We start from the raw sequence: 27,095 nt of genomic DNA, 5'->3' as shown, positions 1-27,095 counted from the left end.
TATATGATTTATTGTAGAGAAATAAATAAACACATATATGTACTTATATAACCAAACATATGCACTTATATAACCAATATATACATTTATTTATATTTATTTATTGTTTTGTAGAAAATAGATGAACAAACACACACATTATTTCTATATATAGAGAGAGAGAGATAGAGAGGATATTAAATGGTTATATGCCCTGTCTGAATGCTCATATGCAGGTTAATGTGTCATAACTGTTTCTTTACGTTGTGATCAGGTTCTGGAGCCGCAGGGTTGTCCAGGGTTATGTGAAGGAGACTTGATGGTGGAGATTAATCAGAAGGGTCTCCAGGGACTCAACCACACACAGGTGGTGCAGCTGCTCAAGGACTGTCCAGTGGGAACAGAGGCTACGCTTGTCATTCAGAGAGGAGCAGCAGCAGGTGCACACATTTACACCCTTCATTTTTAAGACCAAGTTCATCAGAAATGTACTGAAGGTTGCCTGAAATCTACTCTGGACTTTGGCAAAGTGAAATGTTCACGTATGTATTGTAAGCCAAATGAAAATTCATTTACTCATGGTTTTTTTCTTCTTCTGTAGAACACAAAAGGATCAATTTTTAACTGCACTTTGCAATATAACAATTGGGGGGGGGGGGCTCCAAAACCTGCTAAAAACCTGCTAAAAACCACCATAAAGGTTTCATAAAAGTGGTCATAATGGCCTGTGCACTATATCCCAAGTCTTCTGAAGCCTTATGACAGCTTTGTGTGAAAAAGAAACCACAATTTAAGTAGAAATGAGGAAAGTAACTTCGTATACATCCGTGAACTTCAGCTTAATTTGCCTTAAGCTTTGATTCGTCAAGATTTTGAAATAAGAGGAGAGAAATACTCCTACTATAGAGTCCTAGATGTACTTTCCCAGAGCATCTCAATTTTTCAGACTCAAACTGTTTTCTTTCAGAATAACTGAAGCTGATGAGCTGTTTTGGGGAAATTTTAGCAAAGCCTTCGCAATATTGCACACTGTATCATCTCTTGGCAAGAGCTGGTGACAGTTATTAGCATATTCAGACAGAAGCCAAGCTAATCTACTAATTCCATGCGAGTCCACTTATCAGAGTGCTTACTTTCATTAAAATGTCCATCCAGAGTGTAATATTTTATCACCCTTTATAATTAGGATATTCTTAGAATGAAAATTAATGAGGCAATTAATAGAAACGATCTTGAAGAACGCTAAAGTCTCTCCATGTGTTTATTAAGTAAGCCTGATATGAGTTCTTAAGATGCTTGTCCATTTTTCTGAACCACTATCAATCAAGTAATTACACCAATGCATCCTGCCAATTACGCTGTGTGTCTGTTCTCACCTCCTTTGCGTGTTTCATGACTATATCGAAGGCTACAGTCTTAAAGGACCGCTCAGCAAACACTCCAAGGCCTCTTGTAACGGAGCGAGAGACGTCCCACGTGACTCACTGGCTGAGTGCGAGACCATTCAGTTTCCTGACGGCGCTCTGCCAAGAGTCCGGCCTGCGCCGGCCATGTTCACAGCTCTTTTCCCCAGTTGTCTAATTAAAGCACGACTCCCACACTGAGCTGGTGGAGATAAACAGGCTGACGAATCAGAATGCAGAGTGGCTGAAGGGGGGCGGGGCGTTCAGCAAACAGACCAATCTGTAGGTAGCACTGAGGGAATAGACTGAAATAGATGCTGATTGAGGAGACATAATTTATTCTTAGTGACGTGAAGAGCTTATATTATCATAATTTACATAAATTTACATGGATTTATCTATTTAAACAACAGAATGAATGGGCAAATAAATGTCAAGACAAGCACAATTTCTCACCAGGACGAGCAAATATCCAGAATTCTTACCGGGGTTGAAATACTTTTCACTTGATATTTTTAAATAAATAAGAAATGTGTGTGTATATATATATATATATATATTAGTATTTTTATTTAATAGTGTTTAGTTAGGATTAGGAAATGGGTGATTTATAGCTATAAAAATAAAAATATATTTTTTTTCATATTGAGTCATATTTTTAAAAAAATATCTTGTAAATATCATATTTCTGTAAAGGTATTACTTAACTAACTACTTGTGTTTTATAATTTTTAAAGCAGTGTTGTTATTGTAAACTTGTAAATAGTTTTCAGTAATTGAAATAAAGTAAATCTAGGTGCAAAAAAACTTCAAAAAAATCTAAATTTACTACAACTTTAATAAAAATAATTAAATAAATGTATTAAATAATAATAAAGGACAAAAGAACAATGAAAATAACAAAATTACTAAAACAGCATAAAATGAATATGAAATTCAAAATTATTTGAAATTATTTAAAAAATGCTAAAAGTAAAATACATAAAAAAAAATCTTATTAAAAAATGAATGAGGGCTTGTTTTTCACTAAATATTACTAAATAAACAAAAGAAAAAATATATATACTTAATCTGGTTTTGTTTATATGCACCATTATAACAAAACAATACATAGAAATAAATAGCAATATTTACTTGTATGTAATTCTGCCAGCAAAAGCATAACAAATATATATTGCAAATATTCAATATTTCGTCCAGCCCTAGTTAGTACCAGTTATCGAATTGCATTTGCACCCATATAAACACTCTGTATAAATTTAACTTTTGAAGTAATTTCATTAGATTTATGTCTGTTAAAATCTGAAATGATCTCATTTGGCAGGTAAATGCAATAATGCAATATTTCTGAATGTTTCCTAAAAGAATCACTGATGGAAGCGTTGAGGAACCAGAAATGCTTACGATTCCCATTTCGAATTCTTCAAGCATTTCTCTACCTTATTAGTGCCGCAGTCAGAGCACAATATCACTGTCCGTCTTCCTCTCTGCGGTTCTTTTGTCAGGGTTATTGACATCTCGAGTAGGACTGGACAGACAGGTGCGAGGTGATAACTACAGTGTACTCTTCTGAGTTCCCGACCTGTCGGAAATATCATCAGGGCCGTGGCATTTCAGCAGATCTCTTACATCCTCTTGGCTCTATTCCATCTGGGTCTCTGAGTACACAGAGATGACAGTCACCCCGAATCCCTCACCTTTCAGACTTCACCTGAGAGAGACTCGTGAGTCGTGACATGAACGAAACCCAAGGAAGCATGAGGCGACTGATGCCATTGACTAAACATGGCATTCGACTCCTAATTTTGAATTGTTGTTTCAGTTCAAGTCAGATTAAAAGCAATCAATCAATAAGAGAATACATTTTTTGAAATTTTTGCATGTGAGTTACACTGAAGTTGGTCTTTGTTGTCCATATGGCATCTTTTGTAATGTATTGGGGGAGGATGAGGACTTATGGAGTGGCACGACTGTGCATGTTTGCCCGAGGCTTTATGTTTAGCTCTTCGCTGCCAAGTCGTGTCCTGGTCATATAGCGTTTGATGTAATCCTGTTAGTTTAAGTAGGCATAAAAATGCCTTGCCCCCCATGCCTACAAATACTCACATACACACACCCATACGTACAGTGTGTGAATGCACAAAGACTCTCAATATAATCCATGTTATTGAAAGAAACATGTATGAGACTTGAGAAATGAAAAGTCATAACTCATTATTCTTCCAGCACCTCTAGCCATGGTATAATCACATTGCAGATGAATCTTAAACAACCTTCTTCTTATTACAGTCATATCACAAATGCACATCATGAATTTTATTATATGGAGAACTTAATACTGAAAAACAGTATTATAAGAGTTCTTTACTCGCTGTAAAAATGTGCAGTTTTCACTATAGTTTCTACCAGATCTGACCCTTAAAAATGGCTTTCCATTTGTGTAACATAAAGTAGTCTGTAAGATACTTAATAATAATGATTTTTTTTATTTTTTATTAAATAATCTTTTTATTTGTAAATTGTTTATTTAGGTGATTTAGATTATTATTAGGAAGCATGTTATGCAATATTTAGTATAATATTCTTAATCATTTGAATTATTTTTCAAAATTGTGTGAAATAATGACTAATATATTTTGAATCATGTTTATTTTTCTGACCCTTTTAGCATTTTTTTTTCATAAAGCAAGAAAAGAAAACAATGTCAATAAAGTCAGAAAAAAGATTAATCCCCATTTTCTTCTCAAGTAAATATATGTAGTATGTCCATAAATACATTTTTATAAATGAGTTGAAAAAATATGACAAAAATAATTATTTTACTTCTGCTATTAATATTAATATAATATGCAATTTTACTACAGATATTTGTACAGATACTGATATAAGGAAGCTACAGTGATATAGATACAACACATAAGCTAAAAGCATTGCTGGCCATTATGATGATTCAGAACTGACTGAAAGTCGCAAGAGTTGTAAAAATCTAGTTTAGTGTCTCACGTCTGTTTTACAGAGTTTGGCTTCTGCTCAGAGCTAATCAAAGCTAATGATGTAATTACCTCACTAATAAATGCAATAACGTTTCCTCACTTAAGAGCCTACAGGACAACGAAGTGAAGAGAAGAAGGGGCAAATATTATGTGACTAATATGAAAAATATCTAATGAGGGATATCTAAGGGATATCTAATGATAATCTTTCTCTTTCATTTTCTGTCAGGCCTCTTTTCACCCTGGGATCCCACAAAACAGGTAAATGGATTTCAAATATTTAGTTTCTCAAAAAACTGTTTGTTTTTGCATGTTCTTGAACTGACCTTGACATTAAATTACCAAGTTCTGTCACGAAACTCTAGATGGCGCAGGCGCGATCCTAAACTCATTTGGTTGTGATCGCATCATTATCTACATAGCGCAGCTGATTGGTTGCTGTTGCATCAGCAGCCAATGAGCTTGCGGCTCAACAATCTTTCCGAGAGTTCAATACAGATTCAACCATTCGGTTCCATTAAAAGTTCTCGCACATGCTTCCACCAATGTGGATGGAAACCGGTACTAAAATAATTAGACATTTCCTGATCTACTCATTCAGTGGCGCCACCACACAGCTACTGCAAATACTGAACCAATCAGACACCGCAAGAAGAGTAGTTCAATTCCTGAACGAATGGCTCAACCTGATCTCATGAGAAAACTCTTATGAGGTTGCAATTTCGTATGAATTTGTACAATGGGATTTGTACAGAATTATTTTTTTAAATCCAGCTTGAAGGTCCACCCCTGCACATAAGGTCAGTGGGGCGTAAGCAGATCGCATGAAAATATCCATGTGAGATTATACAAATTCAGGCGAATTGGCCAACAATTCGACACAACATAAAGTACTGTATGTACAAATTGCCCTTTTTAGTGACTCAAATACATATATAGCAACCAGTGTAGTCCAAACCTTAAACAAATGGCTCTTACGAGAAATAAACACATACAGTGCAACAAGTGTGGTCTGATTCCAGAACTCTAATAACTTGTTCTTTGTAATGAATCAAACACGTATTGTAACAGTGTAGTCAGCTTCCCAAACAAATGACTCGTATGAATGAGTCGGTTCTTTGGAGTGAATCAAACAAATACAGATTTTTTTGTACAGATCCTAAATGGTTGTTCATATGAAAAAGTGTAAAGATGTGTTTTATCAGTAGTATTCTATTTTTATATTGATAGTGATTTTATATAAATGAATCAAATGTTACAACATTTTAGTTTTTTTTAATGGATAGTTAAGGCTAATCATTGGATTGCATATTTGCTTAAGTAGAATAAGTTCAAACTGTGTACTGTTAGATTTTTCAGCATTTTCTGCCAATATTTGCTTGAATTGATGGATCATTTCTGCAGGTATGCTGATGGAATTTTGACATTCTGCATCAGTGTTTGCTGGAGAAATGATCAAATCATGTTTTTATGTAACATAAGCTCCTGCGCACCTCTGGCTATCCGCTGTCCTTTAGCAAAGATCTTGGACTGGTGTTTGATGGCCGAAATCCCTCGGCAGCTCAGAACGATTGCAGCATCAATCTCCAGTCTCTGTTAAAGACAAACCGCAGCCACGAGTTCTTAGTCTCAGCACGTGTTCACCGGCGCGCTGGATAACACTCTGATGAAACCCGACATGGAGGTGTCCCGGGTGACAGATGCATTAACGCAGCCGCCACGGGTGGCGTACTTAATCAGTATGACTCTTGTGCTGCTGCATTAGCAAACAAAAAGCTTTAACCGACAGCAAAGTGTGCCTTTTTAATATGTGTGTGTGTGTGTGTGTGTGTGTGTGTGTGTGTGTGTGTGTGTGTGTGTGTGTGTGTGTGTGTGTGTGAGAGGTGCGCGCTAGAATGTGTTTATCATGAAGAGAAATTATTCCGAGCAAAGATTATGCAGGTGATACTCAATTGATATTCCTCCTCCAATGTCCCGGAGACCCGCGGACTCAATCATGCTGTGTGATTTATAGCTCTGGCGGACTTAAAAACAAAACTTCTCCTTTCTGAAAATGGATTAATTTGAAGTTGAAATATTAAAGAGGGTTCACGCAAAAATGAAAATTCTGTCATCATTTACTCACCCTCATGTCACTCCAAACCTGTCGGATTTTCTTATTTATTTTATTCACAGGTTATTTATTTCACAAAATAAACCACTTCAGCATGATACAAACCCTTTCAGAAGGGTCCAAAGTATTTATTTCCCACTCTGGCCAATGGTGATTAAATTGAGAAAATGTATTATTCATATATTTTTTTTGAAGAAGGCCATGGAAATGTATTTTGCATTATTTTTATTTATGAAAAAATATAAAAATGTATACATTTAATTCTGCACAAAGCACAGTTCAGGAAGCAGAAAATGTGGGTGTATATAATATATAATATATATATATATATATATATATATATATAAATAATACAATTTATAGTTTTTAGTTAATTATAATTTATTTAAAAATATTTTTACTTGGCATAGCTTAGTGGCCTTTATACAAAAAATATTTACCTGCAGGGTTGGCTAATTCTAATTGGCCAATCAGAATCAAGTATTCCAGCGAGAGGTGATGTTTAGCAGAACACCCAGACTGCTCTTATCACTATCCCACAACAAACAAATTCTTCCCAGGGTTTTTTGGCCTGGGTTTCCCAATGCTGCCTTGCGCGCAGTGCGATTTTATTCACGTTGCTAGGCAGCCTGGACACCATGGACCAGATTTTCCCCTCAAAAAGGGAACCAATCACAGAACGGGGAGGGAGCAGCAAGACGATGACGACGTCTATGCGACACACCGAAGCAGTTTGTTTATATCCATGGATCAAACATGGCATCAGACGTGAAGTTAACTTTCGATGCAGCCTTAGATAGTGTCCTAAGTCGTTTAGAACGCAAGTTTATTTCGTCTTCTTCCTCGTCGAATTTCTGTCGCTCTACATACGTCATCTGGTATAATTGAAACGATTGGCTATGAGCTACGTACAGCGCATTTGATAGACATTCGTAGCGCCCAATAAACGGCTCTGGGCATTCGTAAACCACGCCTCAAATACGAGAAAATGAACATGTGGTTCCCAGACCACGTCTCAATGAGAAAGAGGTCTGACGTTAGCCAGGCTAAGGGTTTTTTGTTCTCTGGTATAATTTTCCTTAGTCTTACATGCCTTAATTGCATTGCAGGTCCACAAATGCTGTTTGAGAAACTAAATAGACTACACATCTCAGGTTAAGTTTCGCCGAAGCCTTGTAAAGTAACGGACCATTTCATTTAGCTCATTTAGGTATTTCTAGAACTAGCCTTGATATCTAATTTCATGTGAGTTCACTTTCATGCCAGCGTGAGGTACATCATTTTCAGGAGGCCGTCCGGTTCGGCTGAATTCAGGGCTCGTAATGGAATTGGCAGGTTAAGCAGAAAGCTGCAGGTGAAATGAACAGCTCACAGGAAATAGGATCCATTAGCCCCCGGGGCGCATGACTGTAGCACAGACACTTCGCTTCACACTTTAGTTCCACACTTAGGGCTTAATTCGTCTCCTTCGCTGAACCTCCAGAGAGCGATTGGACTGCTAAACTCTCTCCTCTCAGAAAGAGGACAGGAGAAATGACAGGGGTACTAATAATGATACACCCAATCTTCTCTGCTTGATCTTTTAAAGGATCTACATAGGAGACGTTTTAGTGTATGCATGTGTATTATCCACTCAAACCGGTCTATGTCTGTATTGCCCTTGCAGTGGGACCCTCAAGGAAGCCCCCAGACCAGCTTGTCGGCCACTTTGCTCCCCCACGGCGCTCCACATCCCGGACAGACGCTCCATCGCTCCTCCGTTCCGGACACAGAGGGCTTCCACCTGGGCAAGCCTGACCCCTACGACCTCTATGAGAAGTCACGTGCCATTTACGAAAGCAGACGTAAGTCGTGCATTCTAATCGTTTATATACATGTATATTTGCTTAAAAATGAAGCATTTTTTGGACCGTTAGTTTTTCGGAAGTTTCTCCACAAATTCTTATGACTGAATGGCTTTTGGATGTTTGGATGACTATACTATACTATATTATTTTTCTCACATCATATTAATGACAATGTAAATTCTTCATTTTCATAAATCATGTCACAACTAGAAAAAAGGCTTAATTTTCTTCAATCCAATGACTTCTTACTCATTTCTTTTCATTTAGGGGTGAAATATGAGCCTATGAAATTCTTGACAGGTTCCTTGAGATTCCTCCCACACATGAGCCTCAATAAAGCATAAAGCCAGTTGATAGTTCAAAAGTATTTTTGAATAATTTTAATAAATAGTTTGAAGCTTTCATTTCTCATTCGCACAGAGCCAATCCCGCCTCGGACGCTGACAGACTCTACAGGCAAGTCTTTTGTGCTGCTTTCCCTTTCTTTAAGTCGCAGAGCACATATGCCGTTAGTCCCATTTCAATGGCTAATTTATGTAACCCATGTGACTTTAGGGCTCTATATTTAGCTCTCTGTCTACCACCATACTCTTATCCTCCAGTACATCAGAAGGTTCAGCACTCCAGTTGGTGAGCCGACCTACATAACGTGTGGCGTTCTCTGATTCCTCAGCTTGTGGTTAGGTTTAGGGATGGTTTGATGTTCCTGAAGAAGCCCTGATCTCTGCTTTTATGTCAAACATACCGAGGAAGCAGCATGGATTGGGTGCGTTTGATCTAATCTGTTATTCTTGTTCCTCAGGTGTGGAGTACCAGGAAGTGGAAGTGCACCTGCTGCGTGAGAAGACCGGCTTCGGCTTCAGGATCCTGGGTGGAGACGAGGCGGTGCAGGCTGTGAGTCCGGAGGCCCGTGACAAGGCTCGTATGGGGCAGGAGAAACAGATACTGGCTCATATCTGTACAGCTCCATGAGCAGCAGATGGAAATTCATTTACTTCAGCTACTTATATGACATTAGCAGTATCGTGTTTTTATTTGGGCATATACCATGACACTATGATGGTATATGACTACAGTGGTTATTATAGTTTTGAAAATTTTACAGTAATTATTAGAGCTGGGCTGTATAGTGATTTACATTACCATTCAAAAGTTTATGGTCAGTACGATTTTATTTTTAATCGTTTGTTGAAATAAGTCTCTTATGCTCATCATGGCTGCATTTATTTAATCAAAAATACAATCGAACAGTAATATTGTGAAATAACAAAACAATTCAAAATAACTGTGATTCAAAGCTGCGAATCATTACTTACTCTAATCTGCTAATTTTGGTGCTCAATAATCATTTCTTATTATTATCAATGTTGAGAAGGCAAATGTTGAGCTGCTTAATATTTTTGTGCAAACCGTGATACATTTTTTTCAAGATTCTTGGATGAATGGAAAGTTTGAAAATGAAAATCTATTGTAACATTCTAAATTAATTTCTTTTCTTTTTTTTAAGTGACCCAAATACGCAGATTTATGATGCATCTGCGATGATGTCAATAATCGTGTGACATAAGTTTTTGTCCATCAAGCTTCAAAAGAAACATAAGAACAAAAAAATACATTTAGCATGTACAAATACAAAAAATTGAATGTGTATATAAAATTGTGGGGATGAATTTCCAGCAAAATTATATTTTGAGATGTACAATAATTTACTACAATAACACTACTTACTCATAAGGAGATATTTTCACTATAACGCCCAGCTTTAATTGTTTTGGTTTTATTTTTGATTTCAGTTTTGATCTTGTATTTTCCATAAATAGTTATCTAATTTCAGTGTTTTCATCCATTTCATTCCATCAAAAATTGTTCCATCTGCCTGTGACGAGAGACACGGCGCTGTGATTGGTTGTTTTACATGTCAATCAGAAGTGTTGTTGTTGTTTTGACAGAACACGTTGCTAGTCTGAAGCCAGGACTGAGAAATATTTGAAAATGTGTAAAAAAAATATATTATTTTTATTTTTTACTAAATTGTTGCTTACCGCTAATAGTTATCATTAGCAATAACTCTAACCTTGTTCAGTACCAAGGAATATATAAAATATTATTAGCATCTGATAGCATTTAAAGCAACTGTATATAAGGTGTACTGCTTTATTTCACACAGATTCTGAGCAGAATAGCCTAATTTGTCATGGATTTCCTTGGATTTCAAATGACAGTTTATTAACGCTCGTCTCTTAGCTAGTTGTCTTTGGTAATCTCTGGTATTTTAATTTACTTTTCTTAAGCAGAAAATCGACTTTCTGTCAAGCTAGATATCTATAAACCCATCAGCTAGTCAAGAAAACTGCTGTTAAACATGTAATGTAAAACTGATGACAATATTATAATGAGACTGTGAATGTCAGTTCATATTAATGTGATGACTGATTCTTCTCCACAGATTGTGATCGGAGCAATCATAGAGAACAGCCCCGCGGAGCGCGACGGCAGACTGCGTCCAGGAGATGAGCTGGTCTCGGTTGACAGGATGCCCGTGGCGGGGAGACCACACCGCTACGTCATCGACCTCATGCACGCGGCTGCACGAAACGGACAGGTCACCTTGACCGTCAGGAGGAGGGTTCTGCTGCAGCAGGGTGAGCAAAACTCTCCAGTGACACAAAAACAACTATTACATCCTTAAATCCAGTCTGGAACTACACTGGCAGGGTTTATAAAGCAGTTACATGGTACTAGACAAATACATTTTTTAGTTTCTTTAATAACCCTGTAAAGTCTACTGTATCATTATTTGATATGCAAATGATCAACATGATTAAAACTTTGCTGAAAACCCTATTGTACACAGTCTGCTGCTACGTGCCTTCTGTCGTCTGATTGATAGTTTATACTTTTCAGCAAGTAAAGGCCTTTTAGTATCATTCTAAAAACAGGTCGAAATAAAGTAAATATCAGAATAACTTTTATATTGTTTGTAATATTTCAAGATGAACACTTACTGGACTGAAGCAACTTAGGTTAACTTGATTATTTATAATTTTTTAGAAAAATCATGTTAATATGCAAGCGTGAAATACGAAACAACATATACTTTTTCCCCCACAATGAAAATTACAGAGCTCTGATCATAAAACTAAGCAATTAAATGTCATTTTAATAAGACATATTATTGGGAGATGTAGAGTGGCAACTGACATTTATATGCACTTTATGTAAGTATTCTGCTATAGTGATATAAAGATCTCATTGATTTACATTTCAAGCTATCCGAATTTCATCTTACATTCAGGCCATATAAATATCAGCATCTGCACCAAATTGCATATTTTTGCTTAGTTCGTTTTTTCCACCTTAAGTATGAGCTCCATATTCTCACTATATCATATTATATGAGCCATAAAAGCCTGATGTATCAAATATACTTAACAAAAAACTAATATGCAAACCATTTATAAATATATATATATATATATATATATGTATATATGTGTGTGTGTATATATATATATATATATATATATGTATATATATATATATATATATATATATATATATATATATATGTATGTATATAAATGGTTTGCATAAAGTACATACAGTACCAGTCAAAAGTTTGGAAATGTTACTATTTTTAATGTTTTTGAAAGAAGTCTCTTATGCTCATCAAGCCTGCAGTAAAAAAAAAAAAAAAAAAAAGTAATATTATGAAATATTATTACAATTTAAAATAATGGTTCTCTTTTTTAATATATTTTAAAATGTAATTTATTTTTGTGATGCAAAGCTGAATTTTCATCAGCAAGTACTCCAGTCTTTATATGATCCTTCAGAAATCATTCTAATATGATGATTTGATACTCAGTTATTATCAATGATGGAAACAGTTGTGCTATTTAATATATTTTTTTGGAATACTTTTTTCAGGATTCATTGATGAGTAAAACGTTAACAGCATTTATTCATAAAAACAGCATTTATTCAAAATAAAAACATTTCTAACAATATAAATCGTTACCATCACCTTTTATCAATTTAATGCATCCTTGTTGAATTAAAGTACTAATTTCTTTAAAAAAAAATATTGTTCCCAAACTTTTGAACGGTAGTGTATATTGTTGCAAAAGATTTCTATTCTAAATAAATACAGTTCTTTTTAACTTTTTATTCATCAAATAATCCTGAAAAAAGTATCTCAGGTTATAAAAAAAATATTAAGCAGCACAACTGTTTCCAACATTGATCATAAATCATCATATTAGAATGATTTCTGAAGGATCATAAGACACCAAAGACTGGAGTACTTGCTGATGAAAATTCAGCTTTGCATCACAAAAATAAATGACATTTTAAAGTATATTAAAAAAGAGAACCATTATTTTAAATTGTAATATTTCATAATATTACTGTTTTTTGTTTTGTTTTTGTTTTTTTTAACTGCAGGCTTGATGAGCATAAGAGACTTCTTTCAAAAACATTAAAAATAGTAATGTTTCCAAACTTTTGACTGGTACTGTATATAAGTACATATATTAAGTATATATATAAAAATAATATTCTGAAAAATCACATTTATTTAAATGCAACAGCTTGATTGAGCCTTTCAAAAGATATAAATATATATAATATAAAAAGATGTTTAAGCTGTTGCATTTAAATAAATATTTTTCTGAATATTTTTCATACGTCAGGCTTTACAGTGTTAATGTTAATTACATTATCAAGATGTAAAAGTGTAATTTGTGTAAGAGCTTGAGTCTTGCTGTGGTTTGTGTTTGCATTGGCTGAGATTGTGTGTGCTGCCACCTGCAGGCCAGCCATGCGAGGAAAACGGTGCAGCGGCCAATCAAAGCAGTTCTCCCCGGGGTCATGCAGTGTGTCCGGTCAACTTACCCCCCACCACTGATGTTGTCATACACCGCAAGGAAAGCGAAGGCTTTGGTTTTGTCATCATCAGCTCCCTCAACCGTCCAGAGACCACAAACACAATAAGTAAGTCCCCTCTTCACACAGCTGTCTGTCACCCTGATGCTCTGGTGAACACTATTGCATTCTTTTACACATGGTGATGTTTTAAGATGTATTGAAAGTCTGGGATCAGAACCTGTATCATAAAAAAGTCATTGCCTTTCAAAGGAAGGAAGCTGATGCGTCTTATCCACATTTGGGTGAATTTCACATAACATGTAAAATAATAAAAATCTGTTCGGCACCCATTCATCCCAAAATAATTAAAAAAATCATTTTTGTTGCATATTGCAAAATATTGCAGATTACTATTAAGAAAAGTAATAAATATTTATATAAAATACAATTATAATAGTAATATTGATACAAATATATTGGTTATATTATTATATTTATTATTATTATTAGCAAATTAAACCTATTTTAGTACCATTAAGATTAATATTGAGAATATTTATAATAGTTTTTTATATTTATAATGTTATATAAATTATAAATATAAAATAAATGTATAATACTAATGTTATTAAATATTTTTAATTATATTAACATTCAATATTTATTATTATTATTATAGCAAATGAAGCCTATTTGAAGCCGAAGAATATTGAGAATATTATTATAGTAATGTTTATAAATTATAAATTCATAAATATTTATAACTTTTTATAAATTTCTTTTTTGTGATGAAAATTCAGTTTCAATGTTAAAAAGAATTAACAGTACTAAAATGGACTTTTTATTATTTATTATTTCTTACTTTTTGTATTTCTTTTTATATTGCAGGGGTATATATAGTTTTTTTAACTGAAATATGACCAAAATATTTTCCATCAAATTCACCATTCATATGTTTTGTAGCTGTGCCACATAAGATCGGCCGCATCATCGAGGGCAGTCCGGCCGATCGCTGTGGGAAGCTGAAAGTTGGTGATCGTATCATGGCTGTCAACTGTCAGTCTATTATCAACATGCCTCACGCTGACATTGTCAAGCTGATCAAAGACGCTGGACTCACTGTCACCTTGCACATCATCCCAGAGGAAGGTATGATCAGAGTACGTCACAATAAAGAAAGATTTCTGTCTTCTTCCATTGAAAACACAATCATTTTGTGCCCTAGACGTAAACGGTGCTCATTCGGCCCCTACATCGGAGAAGCAGAGTCCCATGGTGGCCCAGAAGCACAGTCCTCAGACTCAGTCCAGCCCAGCCGCCCAGCAGAGCCCGAGCGTGGCTCACCCCAGCCCACCAGCGCCCCACCCCAGCCCGGCCACCACACAGCCCAGCCCTCTGCTGATGGAGCCGGGCCCCGGAGCTCCCCACGGCAGCCCCCCGGTGACTCAGAGCAGTCTCCCTGTGAGTCAGCCCGGCCTGGAGGCCATGCAGTCGGGCTCAGTGGGGACTCAGGCTGCTCCTGTTGTGGATCCAGGCATCCCGGGGGTTCAACCTACCTCAGTCGGATCAGTGCAGGTGCCACCACAGCTGTACCTTCATGACACCAGGTACTGTTTGCCCGAATATATAATTGTCATGTCTAATATAATATTAAAGCTTGAACAGAAAAGAAAACATGAGCAGAAAAGTTTGTGTTCTTTATTCTATCTGTCTGTCTATCTATTTATCGTTCCATCAATCAATCTATCTATCTATCTATCTATCTATCTATCTATCTATCTATCTATCTATCTATCTATCTATCGTTCTATCGTTCTATCGTTCTATCTATCTATCTATCTATCTATCTATCTATCTATCTATCTATCTATCTATCTATCTATCTATCTATCTATCTATCTATCTATCTATCTATCGTTCTATCTATCTATCGTTCTATCTATCTATCGTTCTATCTATCTATCGTTCTATCGTTCTATCTATCTATCGTTCTATCGTTCTATCTATATCTATCTATCTCTCTGTCTATCTATTTATCGTTCCTTCAATCCATCTATCATTCTAGCTTTCTATCGACCATTCCATCTGTCTGTCTATCTATCTATCTATCTATCTATCTATCTATCTATCTATCTATCTATCTATCTATCTATCTATCTATCTATCAATCATTCTAGCTTTCTATCGACCATTCCATCTGTCTATCTATCTATCTATCTATCTATCTATCTATCTATCTATCTATCTATCGTTCTATCTATCTATCGTTCTATCGTTCTATCGTTCTATCTATCGTTCTATCTATCGTTCTATCTATCGTTCTATTTATCGTTCTATCTATCGTTCTATCTATCGTTCTATCTATCGTTCTATCTATCGTTCTATCTATCTATCTATCTATCGTTCTATCTATCTATCTATCTATCTATCTATCGTTCTATCTATCGTTCTATCTATCGTTCTATCTATCGTTCTATCTATCGTTCTATCTATCTATCTATCTATCTATCTATCTATCTATCTATCTATCTATCTATCTATCTATCTATCTATCTATCTATCTATCTATCTATCGTTCTATCTATCTATCTATCTATCTATCTATCTATCTATCTATCTATCTATCTATCTATCTATCTATCTATCTATCTATCTATCTATCTATCTATCTATCGTTCTATCGTTCTATCTATCTATCGTTCTATCTATCGTTCTATTTATCGTTCTATCTATCGTTCTATCTATCGTTCTATCTATCTATCTATCGTTCTATCTATCTATCTATCTATCTATCTATCTATCTATCTATCTATCTATCTATCTATCGTTCTATCTATCTATCTATCGTTCTATCTATCGTTCTATCTATCGTTCTATCTATCTATCTATCGTTCTATCTATCTATCTATCTATCTATCTATCTATCTATCTATCTATCTATCTATCTATCTATCTATCTGTCTATCTGTCTATCTATCTATCTATCCATGTGACTGACTGTTTTTATATTGTAAAGGTTTTTTGCCTTGACATTATTTTTCATCACAGTTAAACACATTTATATTGCATAAAGAAAATGAAGACTGTACTAATTACACCATTTTATACCAAGATTTTTTTTTTTCCATTATAAAATTTCTATCACAATTAAGCACATTTCCTCCCCAAAATTTGCCATAATGTAATTTATCCGGATGTTATGTAATTATCAGTTCTAAATGGAAATTCTCATGTATTACAATAAAAAAAATAACATTGATTTTTAAAAATTTAAATAGTTACAATTTAGTTTACAATTTATATAGCATTTAATGCTGTTTTTCATTGCTTTTTTGAACAAATTGTTTTTCATTTTCACATTTCAATGCAAGAAATCTTCACTGGTACAAAATCAGGTTCCATTGTTTGCAAAATATAAAACGTAAACGAATAGTGTTTTTTTAATTAAAATGATTTTAAATTCAATTAAAATGCAAAAAAATTAATTAATAAAATGATCATATATTTAATTTCATATTCTACTTTTGGGGTGAAATGAGTCAGGCATGTTCTTGACGAGATTGACCCACCTAAATCCCTTCATTTTTATTCTTGTTTTTGTTTGTTTTTTCTCCCCATGTGTTCAAGGTTTCTCTCAGGTAGTCTTCGGGCTCAACCCAACTGCCTTGGGCAATCTCACATAACTCTTCAAGCATCTGCTGTCTTTCTCTCGTACCAGCCCGAGTAACATCACTTAACACTTCAAAATAAATTATTTACCTCTTCAATAATACATGCTTTTCCTCTCAAGCAGGGTTTTTTCCTAGGGTTGGCTCAAGACTTCTCTGATTTATGCATTATGAAAGATGGGAACTGAGATTTAATAAATAGCACATGAGCAAAGAGCTGGTCACATGGTCCGAGAGAAGAAAAGGTCATCGCTAGGCGTGAACTATATTCACAATATGTTGTTTTTATTGTACATAAGACATAAAAGCAACATTCTCCGAGAGTTTAGGTGGTTTGAACTTGAATTCTGTGGGAAACGTGTAGTGAATTGCGGGACAAGATCGCTTCATTTGATCTTGTTGGTAACTGCAGGTCGGAAGTAAAAGCCAGGCAGGATGTTAAACCCGATATCTGCCAAGCTGCATACACAGACTACAGACAGCCCCCGGTGGACTACAGACATCCACCTGTAGCAGACTACAGACAGCCGCCCACCATGGAGTACAGGCACCCTCCTTCTCTGATAGACTACAGACAACACTCCATCGCCGATTACAGACCACAGGTGAAACTGCTCGTGTTATCACTGAAAAATAATACTTGATATTCAGAGGACGGAACAATAACAGTGCAATGCAGCTGGAAAATCTCCATTTAAAGCACCATGTTTTATCTCTTCATTTGTTTTTGTGTAGAAGATAATGAGCATTTGTATTTGTTCTATACCTGTTATGCACTGAATAAAATGTTATTCAGTGTTATATATATACAGTATATATTACCAACTATTTAAATGCATTTCTTTATCTCATTTAATGATTGTTTGGTCATTTTAGTAATAAGTAAATAAATATAAATTAATATTAAATTGGATAAAAGCTAAATAAAAGGCAAATGATATATATATATATATATATATATATATATATATATATATATATATATATATATGTATATATACAGTATATATTTACAAATATTTGAATGCATTTTTTATCTCATATAATGATTTTAAATGTAATTTTTGGTCATTTTAGTAATAAGTAAATACATATAAATTAATTTTAAATTGGATAAAAGCTAAATAAAAGTCAAATGTGGGGGTTATATATATATGTATATGTAGGTATGTATATGTGTGTGTGTGTGTGTGTGTGTGTGTGTGTGTGTGTATATAATATATCTGTGTATATATACATTATATATTTATATTTATATACAGTATGTATGTAAAAAAAATCATTTTCAATTTCAAATCTTATATAATGATTTTAAATGTAATTTTTGGTCATTTTAGTAATAAGTAAATACATATAAATGAATATTAAATTGGATAAAAGCTAAATAAAAGTCAAATGTGGGGGTTGTTTTGAAAAGCAGCGTGCCACACTTTTTTATTTATTTTCATTTTAATTTTTCTAGGACTATGACTATTTCACTGTGGAACTGGAGAAAAGTGTGAAGGGATTTGGCTTTAGTATCCGCGGGGGACGGGAATATAAAATGGACCTGTTTGTGCTGAGATTGGCTGAGGACGGACCTGCGATCCGCAACGGCAGAATGAGGGTGAGAAAGCTCTTCAGACACGTGCATTCTGAGATTGTCAGTTCAAACTGTTAGAAGGAAAAGGCTTTCGATAATTGCACTTTTACAAATGAGAGTCTCACTCTCAAACTGTTAAGATCTATTTTGAACGTTTCACCCTGTGTAAGAAGAAACGCATTTATTTATGTAAAAGTATATTTGGCTTGCAACATATACTGCCGTTCAAAAGTTTAGTTTTTGTTTTTAAAGAAATTAATACTTTTATTTAGCAAGGATGCATTAAATTAGAAAAAATGTAATTAGAAAAAAATATTTTGTAGAAGTCAATTCTTTTGCGTTCTCTCGCAAAGGTTTTTCGGGGGAACGCAAAACATTTGCAAGAGAATGCAAAAGCAGTGACAAATATTTTTTCCTTCACCATATCCATTTTTTTAAATTGATCAAAAGTGACATTAATAATTTTAGAAAAGATTTCTATTTCAATTAAATTCTGTTCTTTTGAATTTCCTATTCAACAAAGAAAAAAAATGTTCCACAAAAATATAAAGCATATTAAGCAGCACATCTGTTTTCAAGATTGATAATAATAAGAAATGTTTCTTGAGCAGCAAATGATGACTAATGATGCTGAAAATTCAGCTCATTATTTAACAATATGACTGTTTTTAATGTATTTTTGATCAAATAAATGCAGCTTTGGTGAGCTGAAGACACTAAGAGACGTAAAAAATGGTACAGACCCCAAACTTTTGAATGGTAGTGTATTTGCACTTATCACACAACTCTCTAGAATACTTGATTCTGATTGGTCAGTTATGTCATACTATAAACACCATACAAGATCCTGACTCAAAATATCCCCTCCTGATTTTCCTCATGTCCGCAGGTTGGAGATCAGATTATTGAAATTAACGGTGAGAGCACGAGAGACATGAGTCACGCTCGCGCCATCGAGCTCATCAAGGCCGGTGGACGTCGAGTGCGTCTGCTTTTGAAAAGGGGCACGGGACAGGTGCCGGAATATGGTGAGTATCGCAATACGCACAGCCAAAAGAAAAGCTTCTACAGCCATTAGCAACTTTTCAGATGAATGTAGAATTGATAATCATGATTTAAAACTAAAAACCTGCTGATTTTGGCTCATAAATGCTCTTATTGGAGTGCAACAGGGAACAATCGCTCAAACGCTACACTGTGATCTTGACGGTTTGCTTTAGCTTAAAGCTTTCTGTTAAAAGCTTAAAAGCCTTTGATGACTCACTATATCAATTAAACTTTCAGTGAACTTTCATATAGTGATATAACGTCTGGTAGCCTGTAACCGGTGTTGTCTTAACTCCTCTTTTCTATCAGCTGCTCTGTTTTTCTAACTCTTCTGTGCAATGCAATAGTTCAGTCTTTTACTTCCTGTCCTGTAGGAATGGTATCTACCAACCTTTCCATGTGCATGAAAAGCGACACTCTAGCCTCACCCTATTTCTTCATAATGGGACACTCTAAAGACACGGTTCGTGGCATCCTGCACGTCTTTCTGCTTGCGTTTCTTCTATAACTGTCGATTTTCTCTCTGCTTCTGTCCTGTTTCTGTTTGCATTGGCACGCTAGCATACACTGCATGTATGAGTATTTTTTAGCTAGACTGTGATTGGTCGAAAAACGTGTTTGTGTGTAGTTTTGTGTCACTGTGAATGTGTGCGTATGACAGTTTTGGGGAAATATTAAAGTAGTTCAATTTCAATCAAGCTTCCCATTACTAACAAAAAGTAGCTAAAAAGAATGAAGTTATTCAAGGGGCGATATTAAAAAATATATAACTAAAAGATTATTTACAACCAGAGAAGTATTTATTGAATAATTTCTAAATTACCCAAAAATCCGATAAAATTATATGGATTAAAAATATGGGGGTGGAATTTAGCAAAGGGTTATTCATTTTTATTTAATTCTTATTTAAGAAGAGAATTATTTATTCTTATTTATTTAAAATTAACTTCTTCTTAAATATTTAAACTATATATTTACATTATATTTACAGGATTTACATTTACATAATCAAGATTCAGAAATATACATTCAGAATTTTCATTTACATTTTCAGGATGGATATATTGTATATATATATGTATATGTGTATATGTATATATATATATATATATGTATATATATATATATATTCAGATTTACATAGATGTATTGATCATTTGCATTTATATATTCAGAATTGCTTTTATATTTGTAGGATTTTCAGACTTAGAACTACAAATACACGATTTACATTTATATTTATATCTATATATTTATACTAGATATATGTATTCAGATTTATGTAAGAAGTAAATATTTTGATTTACATGTAGATTTTTATTTGCATTTATATATCAGCGTTATAACTATATATTCATATTTGCATTTATATTTTAATAACTCCCTTTGGCCCTTCATAATTCGTATGTATGAATGTTTTTTATTTATATAAATGTTTATAATAAAAATTATGTATATATACATATGTACTAAGTTGAAAATACAGTAATGAATGCTGTATTTTATAAAATATTTGACTATGCAAAATATATAAAAGGCCACACAGACTCATTAATCATTTTTAGAAGTAATTCATTTACATAAACCATCCAAACGAACCAATTCACTAATATGAATCAAACTTACCAATGTTACGGATGAGGGATAGTATCATTGCGTTACATGTTATGCTAATGCTAAATTAGCTTGTTACTGGAAATGCTACTAAAATGTTTCAGTCCATTGCTCCCCAAGCTTCTGTTGTGTCCATTGGCAGTAACCTTGATGCGCAGTCAGGTGTATCGGGTGATTCACAGGTTCTTTATGTTTCCTGGTAGACAGTGCCGCCTCCCGGAGTGCTGTCTCTCCAGCCGCCCCTGCCTTGTCGGAAGTAGTCTCACCCCGCTAGCGTGACATTGCCCTTCGCCGTCACCTGTCATCTCATCCAGCCTCAAACCCTGGACTTTCAGTGGCATTCTGTGACAGTCTGGACCAATCACAGCACCCCTCATGGTCAGTTTTGTGGGGCTTCGCCTGCGGAACAAAGGGTGGCAGGTCCACCTGTAAGAGCTGTGATTTGAACAGCCTATAAAACAGAGAAGATGGATCATTAAAGTCGAAATATTAAGAACAGATGGAGACACATCGACCTCAAATGGATTGTCGCCTCCAACTTGCTTTTCATATAGTCGCTGATCCAAGAGTTTTTCTGAACGATCCAGATGAACGGCAGCCAAAGATGCGTGGCTCGCCCTCTCGCTGTTTAATTCCGGATCCAGAGCGGAAGCTTCTCGCTGGGGAACGAGCCGAACTTTCAACACCTCGTTCTTCCGTTCTGTGGACCCGAGCTCTCTCTCTATTTGTTTATCTTGTAGAGGTTGTTTATTTTTTGTATCATTTCAAGATGTTGAGAACGAGCCCCTAGCGATACTGGGGGTCAAATATCGCAAATATATGTGTAGCATGAAAAGAGATTCCCGAAGAAACACACAAACTTCAGAGTTGAGAACTTCAACGTTTTAGTATCGAGTTTCATCATATGTCTGATGGGAAAAAAACCCGTCACCATAGACATTGTAAAACACTGACAGTAAATATAAAAGGAGGCCGCCATGATGGAGATACAAGGTAAAGTATCACGACGACCCATTCGGGCTGAATTATGGGAGGTAAATGCATATCAATCGCCAAATCTGCCGCATGGACGTATCCCTTTAGAACCCAAGACAATTTGTGACGTTAGTATGGTTTAGTCTATCGATGAACCCACCCAGCCGAACGTTCGGTTACGTCACGAACTGAACCGAAGAAGGACCGCAGATGTTTCTGAAGCCTCGGTGCGTCAGTACTGTGTGCCACCACTGTGGATTTGGGGTGCCATCTTACACCTCACAAGCTTCATTCCCATGTCTCTGATGGCTCTGTAGTTCATGGGAGCTAATTAGCGGAGCTAATTAAAAAAGGAGGGAGTTTTTCAGGGCAGTTTGGTCTGAGACCAGGAGACATGTAGTCTTTTACCGTGTCTTAACCAAGTGCGACAAAACAATAATTTGCCTATTCACTCCAAATGCGCAAAAAAACCATCTAGTCAGAATGTATTAGATGTGTAATAAACGGCAATGTGGATTTTTGGACCATTAACGTGTGCAACATTAACATTAAGTGGGGCTACATACACGTAATTGTAGATTTTGGACTAATAAGACTAACTAACTATGGGTGGGGCTATGTACACATAAATGTGGAGTTTGGACCAATGAGATGTAATTATGGGTGGGGCTACATACATGTCAATGTGAATTTTAGACCAATGAGATTTACTTATGGATGGGGCTATATATATGTAAATGTGGATTTTGGACCAATAAGATGTAATTATGTGTAGGGCTACCTAGCATTTTTTCCTTTTACTTTCTTAATGCACATTCCTGGTGCAAGATTTTGGTACCATATCTGTTATTGGCCGATTTTGATATTGGGTATTTAAAGGGGTCATATAATGCCATTTTTGTACAAGCTAATATGATTCTTTAGGGTCTAAATTAAAAGTTTGTAATATACTTTAATTAAAAATTCTCATTAGTATTGTAAGAAAACACTAATTTTACCTGGTCAAAAACAGCTCTGTTTTCAACACGCCGTTTCAGTGCATGTGTCTTTAAATGATAATGAGCTTTGCTCACCCCGCCCCTCTGTTCTGTGCATACACCGTTTCACACAATAACCACGCGTTGTTCATTATAAACGTGGGATTATGAATTATATTGAGAACGTCGTACATAGAAAACATGCCGTAATGTAGGCTACCCTGAGTGTAAACCTTAGAGATGCATTCATCGTGAAGCCTGCAGCAAGGTTTGCAAATTTCGCAAAGATTAATATAAATACTAATATAAAGGTTAATAAAACATTACACTCACATCTTCTGGAGGTTCAGCAGGAACACGTTGGTACCGATCCGTTTTTTCTCGTTTGTAAAGCTGCATGGACGATCGTGGGGAATCCCCGTGAGGGAATCCCCGCGTCAATCCTTTGGGCATATCGCTTCAAAAACAAAACTCAGCCACTGCATCTTCAACGGCTCGGATTTAGGAACATCCAAATGACTTCTGTGTTCCTTATTACATCTAAGAACAGAACACCACAATCGCTTAGACGCCATTCTGCTCCAGCATATCAACAATGGCGGACTACTATGACGGCTGTCACAGCTCGCTCAGGGCGGGTCTTGTGTTGAAACACGGCTGTCACTCAGCAATCGCGGGAGGGGCGTTGGATATTATGACGTCACAATATCGAACGGCTTGATTTCAGAGAGGGTCAAACATATAAGGAGATTAAAACAAAACCACTGGATGGATTTTTATCATGATAGGATGGTTGTGTACAGGCACTGCCAACAGACATTTCAGTGCAATCAACTTGTAAAAGTGCATGTACCATTATATGACCCCTTTAACTTTGCCTGCTCGTTTCTTTTTACGTTTTTACGTTTAGATTTCTCTTGCTGTCATCTAACACTCACTCAAAGTTAATCTTAAAAATATAAATAATGGAATAACACTATTAAATGTGATCTTTAGCAAACCTCGCATTGAAAATTTTTTTTTCATAATGTTGTGATGCCTTAGCCTGGCAAGCCAGACCTACATCAAGATGTTGGGTCTGGCAACTCACCATAGACACGGCTCAATCCGAGGGGCGGGAAACGGCTGTCTTTCAAATTCCCTCTGCACGCAATAGGACAGCGCTTCAACCAACCAGAGCGTTTTCCCAACAGCGGAGCTAGTTGATTGATTCAACTTTTGAATCTGGCAGGCAAAACTACGAACACATCTTCCTTTTTTAAGAATGAGTACTGTTCTTTGCTCTTTTCTCAAAGAAAAACCTAACTCCAAGTCCTCCAGAGTCACGGCCAAAGCCGATTCGAAAGATGTTCGCCAGCAGCAGCTCTTCTTTGTTTTCAAGTAACGTTAGCAGGGAACCGTCGCAACTCTGTCGTCATTATGTTAAGCCCGCCCCGCCTACTCTATACACGACGTGATTGGCCTGACACAATTTAGGTTTTTCCAACACGAAAGTCAACGGAGAGTTGCTAGACTACCCTGGCTGCAAAATAATTTTTGCTGCCGCTAGGGTGCGTCTAGATTCCTAGGCTAGTGATGCCTAAATTCACTTGTAACATTTAAAATTATTGATTTTAATTTTTTTTTTTTTTTTACAAAATGGTATGGAATTTCAACATCGGCCATTTATCGGTTATCGCACGTAACTTGAACTTTAAATTCCAGTCAGTTTATCGTTTGACACACACCTGGTTAAGACACGGTTAAGGTTCAGTTGGGAGGCGAGGAAAAAGGATGCTTTTAAATGATTTGGGCATGATCAGGGTCTCTCTAGCATGAATGGGTGGGACCCAGTTGTATGGGGCAGAGTGCCTTACTGGCAGGAAAAAGAGCAGTACGAAATATGCATTTTACATAAAAAATAGAAACATCTTAAGAGCTGATCTTTTGTTTTCACCTTTGATTTCAGGGTGACAAACTTTGCCAATTTTTTCTGATCTCGTGAAAATATTTTGTTAGCGAAAATGTATAAAGATCAAAAATTCTGATCTGGCACATGTGGACAGCGTCATGAGAAAATAAGGAGATAATATATCAAGATTTTGCGTTTGTTGCGGCAAACGCTGTTTTATCCAAATCTTCTGAACTTTTCAATAGACGGAGGAGACTGTGTGTTAATGCGTTTCATACGGTGATAGTGATCAACAGAAACATTTACAGTGATGGAGGAGGGTTCGATGCCATGCAGTGTTTCACCTCTTTTTGTATTCATTTAATTGTGAAATTGTCTTATGCTGCTCAGCACCTGTCATTCTGATCACAGGCTGATAACTGTGCCAATTCAATTGTTTTTGAGGTATGTGGAATGTATTTCCGGATTTTCAAGCGGTTTCTTGAACTACAGAATATCCTGAGATGTATTGAAAATGTTGCATATCAATTTAAGCTTATCACATTCCTACTTCTCAACACTGCAAAAACAAAAAAAAAACATTGTTTTCCTGTAACATTTTCTAAACATCCTTTAAACGAGTTTAAGGAATAGTTCACCTAAAAATGAAAATTATCCCATAATTTACCATAAAGTCATCCTAGGTGTATATGACTTTCTTCTTTCAGCCGAACACAAGCTGAGTTATAGTAAAAAATATCCTGGCTCTTCCAAGCTTTATAATGGGAGTGAATAGTAACTGAGATTTTGAAGCCCAAAAAAGCGCATCCATCCATCATAAAAGTAATCCACACGGCTCCAGGGGTTAATAAAGGCCTTCTGAAGGGAACCGTTTTTACTCAAACAAAATCTATATTTAAAACTTAATAAACTATAATCACTGGCTTCTGTCAGCGGCCGTGGGCGAGTGACCTCTGACCCGAAAAATTCTAGTTTTTCTTACAAAAACCATGTACACCATTTATAGATTACTCAATCCAATTTAATGGACATTTGTCATACTTTTGGAATGTGTGAATAATAAATAAATAAAAACAGATTAAGTGTATCTCAAGTTTATTTTTGTTTTAAGTACAAACCACTAAATTTGGTTACATTTATGCTTAAAATAATAAAAAAAAATTATTTCAAGACGTATAATATCGAGTAGATTCATCTTGTTTTAAGGATGTTTTTGATGGAAAACAACAGGAAAATAATGAATCAAGTTTGTTTTTTTTTTGCAGTGGAAACAAGATAGTGTATATTAGTAATGTGTGCCACAATAAAATGCTCCCTGTTCATATCTCCCTGATGATTTTTGTAGCTAGCACATAATATTTGTAGTCTCCATTGATTCCATCATCGGGTGCAGTGTGCTAGAATAAACTGCTGTTTACATGGAGAGACAGACTGCGAGAAACGGTGAAGGAAAAGGTAGATGCATTTATTGCACAGCTCATAGCTTTTACTGTTTGAAGCTGTATCCTGCCTGCTGTGAAAATAAGACGAAGAGAAAAAAAAAAAAAAAAAACATTTTATATTAAGGAAGAAAATATTGAATCTGTGAAAGATGGCACGTTCCGGGGCCCATTCAGATCAATATTACTGTCTAGTGTTAGATGTGTATTTACCTTGTACAGCTGTACTCCTATAAATATGGTTTAATGTATTATTGATAGTTTCAAAGACTAAGTGATCAAATATTTTTATGAAATGCAACAGTACGGATATAATAAATTTTGCTAAAATCTTGTTTACCTGTATGATATTCTGATATACTGTTAAATAAACTCTGACAAGGTCTAAAGTTCTTTTTATAGTTCTGATTATACTCATGTCTGATTGTGTGAGCAGTTATTCATCGTACTGAAAAATAATTACACACTTGACACTTGAATATTTATATATATATATGTATATATGTACATATATTTATATGTGTGTGTACGTGCGTGCATGCAGTACCCATGTAATCTGGATTATGTAATTAGATTATAGTATAAAATTAGTTACTTTTTGATTACATTATTACATATTCACACAATGACAGTAAATTATTCATACTCCTATATTGTGCATCATATTGTTTAGAAGGGCCATGTAAAACAATTTGTGA

At 35.3% G+C, this 27,095-nt stretch overlaps 1 protein-coding gene across 2 annotated transcripts in view; it reads left to right on the top strand.

Moving 5' to 3' along the window:
- The window catches only part of magi2b (membrane associated guanylate kinase, WW and PDZ domain containing 2b), an 89,306-nt gene extending 62,523 nt beyond the window's left edge, over positions 1-26,783 (top strand). Inside the window, exons 11-22 of one of the 2 annotated variants that reach the window (XM_081356129.1) lie at positions 254-419; positions 4,605-4,636; positions 8,155-8,332; positions 9,138-9,229; positions 10,782-10,977; positions 13,151-13,330; positions 14,168-14,353; positions 14,430-14,811; positions 17,285-17,477; positions 18,335-18,478; positions 19,344-19,482; positions 21,323-26,783. In XM_081356129.1, the coding sequence (XP_081212255.1) occupies positions 254-419; positions 4,605-4,636; positions 8,155-8,332; positions 9,138-9,229; positions 10,782-10,977; positions 13,151-13,330; positions 14,168-14,353; positions 14,430-14,811; positions 17,285-17,477; positions 18,335-18,478; positions 19,344-19,482; positions 21,323-21,375 (1,941 nt within the window). In that variant the 3' untranslated portion in view covers positions 21,376-26,783. Of the gene's footprint in view, positions 1-253; positions 420-4,604; positions 4,637-8,154; positions 8,333-9,137; positions 9,230-10,781; positions 10,978-13,150; positions 13,331-14,167; positions 14,354-14,429; positions 14,812-17,284; positions 17,478-18,334; positions 18,479-19,343; positions 19,483-21,318 lie in introns of both variants that reach the window. The other variant, XM_081356128.1, reaches the window with a different exon arrangement.
- The last annotated feature ends 312 nt before the right edge of the window (positions 26,784-27,095 follow it).

Source organism: Scardinius erythrophthalmus (genome assembly GCF_964197995.2).
Source record: "Scardinius erythrophthalmus genome assembly, chromosome: 24".
Classification (NCBI taxonomy): domain Eukaryota; kingdom Metazoa; phylum Chordata; class Actinopteri; order Cypriniformes; family Leuciscidae; genus Scardinius; species Scardinius erythrophthalmus.
This window is presented reverse-complemented; position numbering and strand designations above follow the sequence as displayed.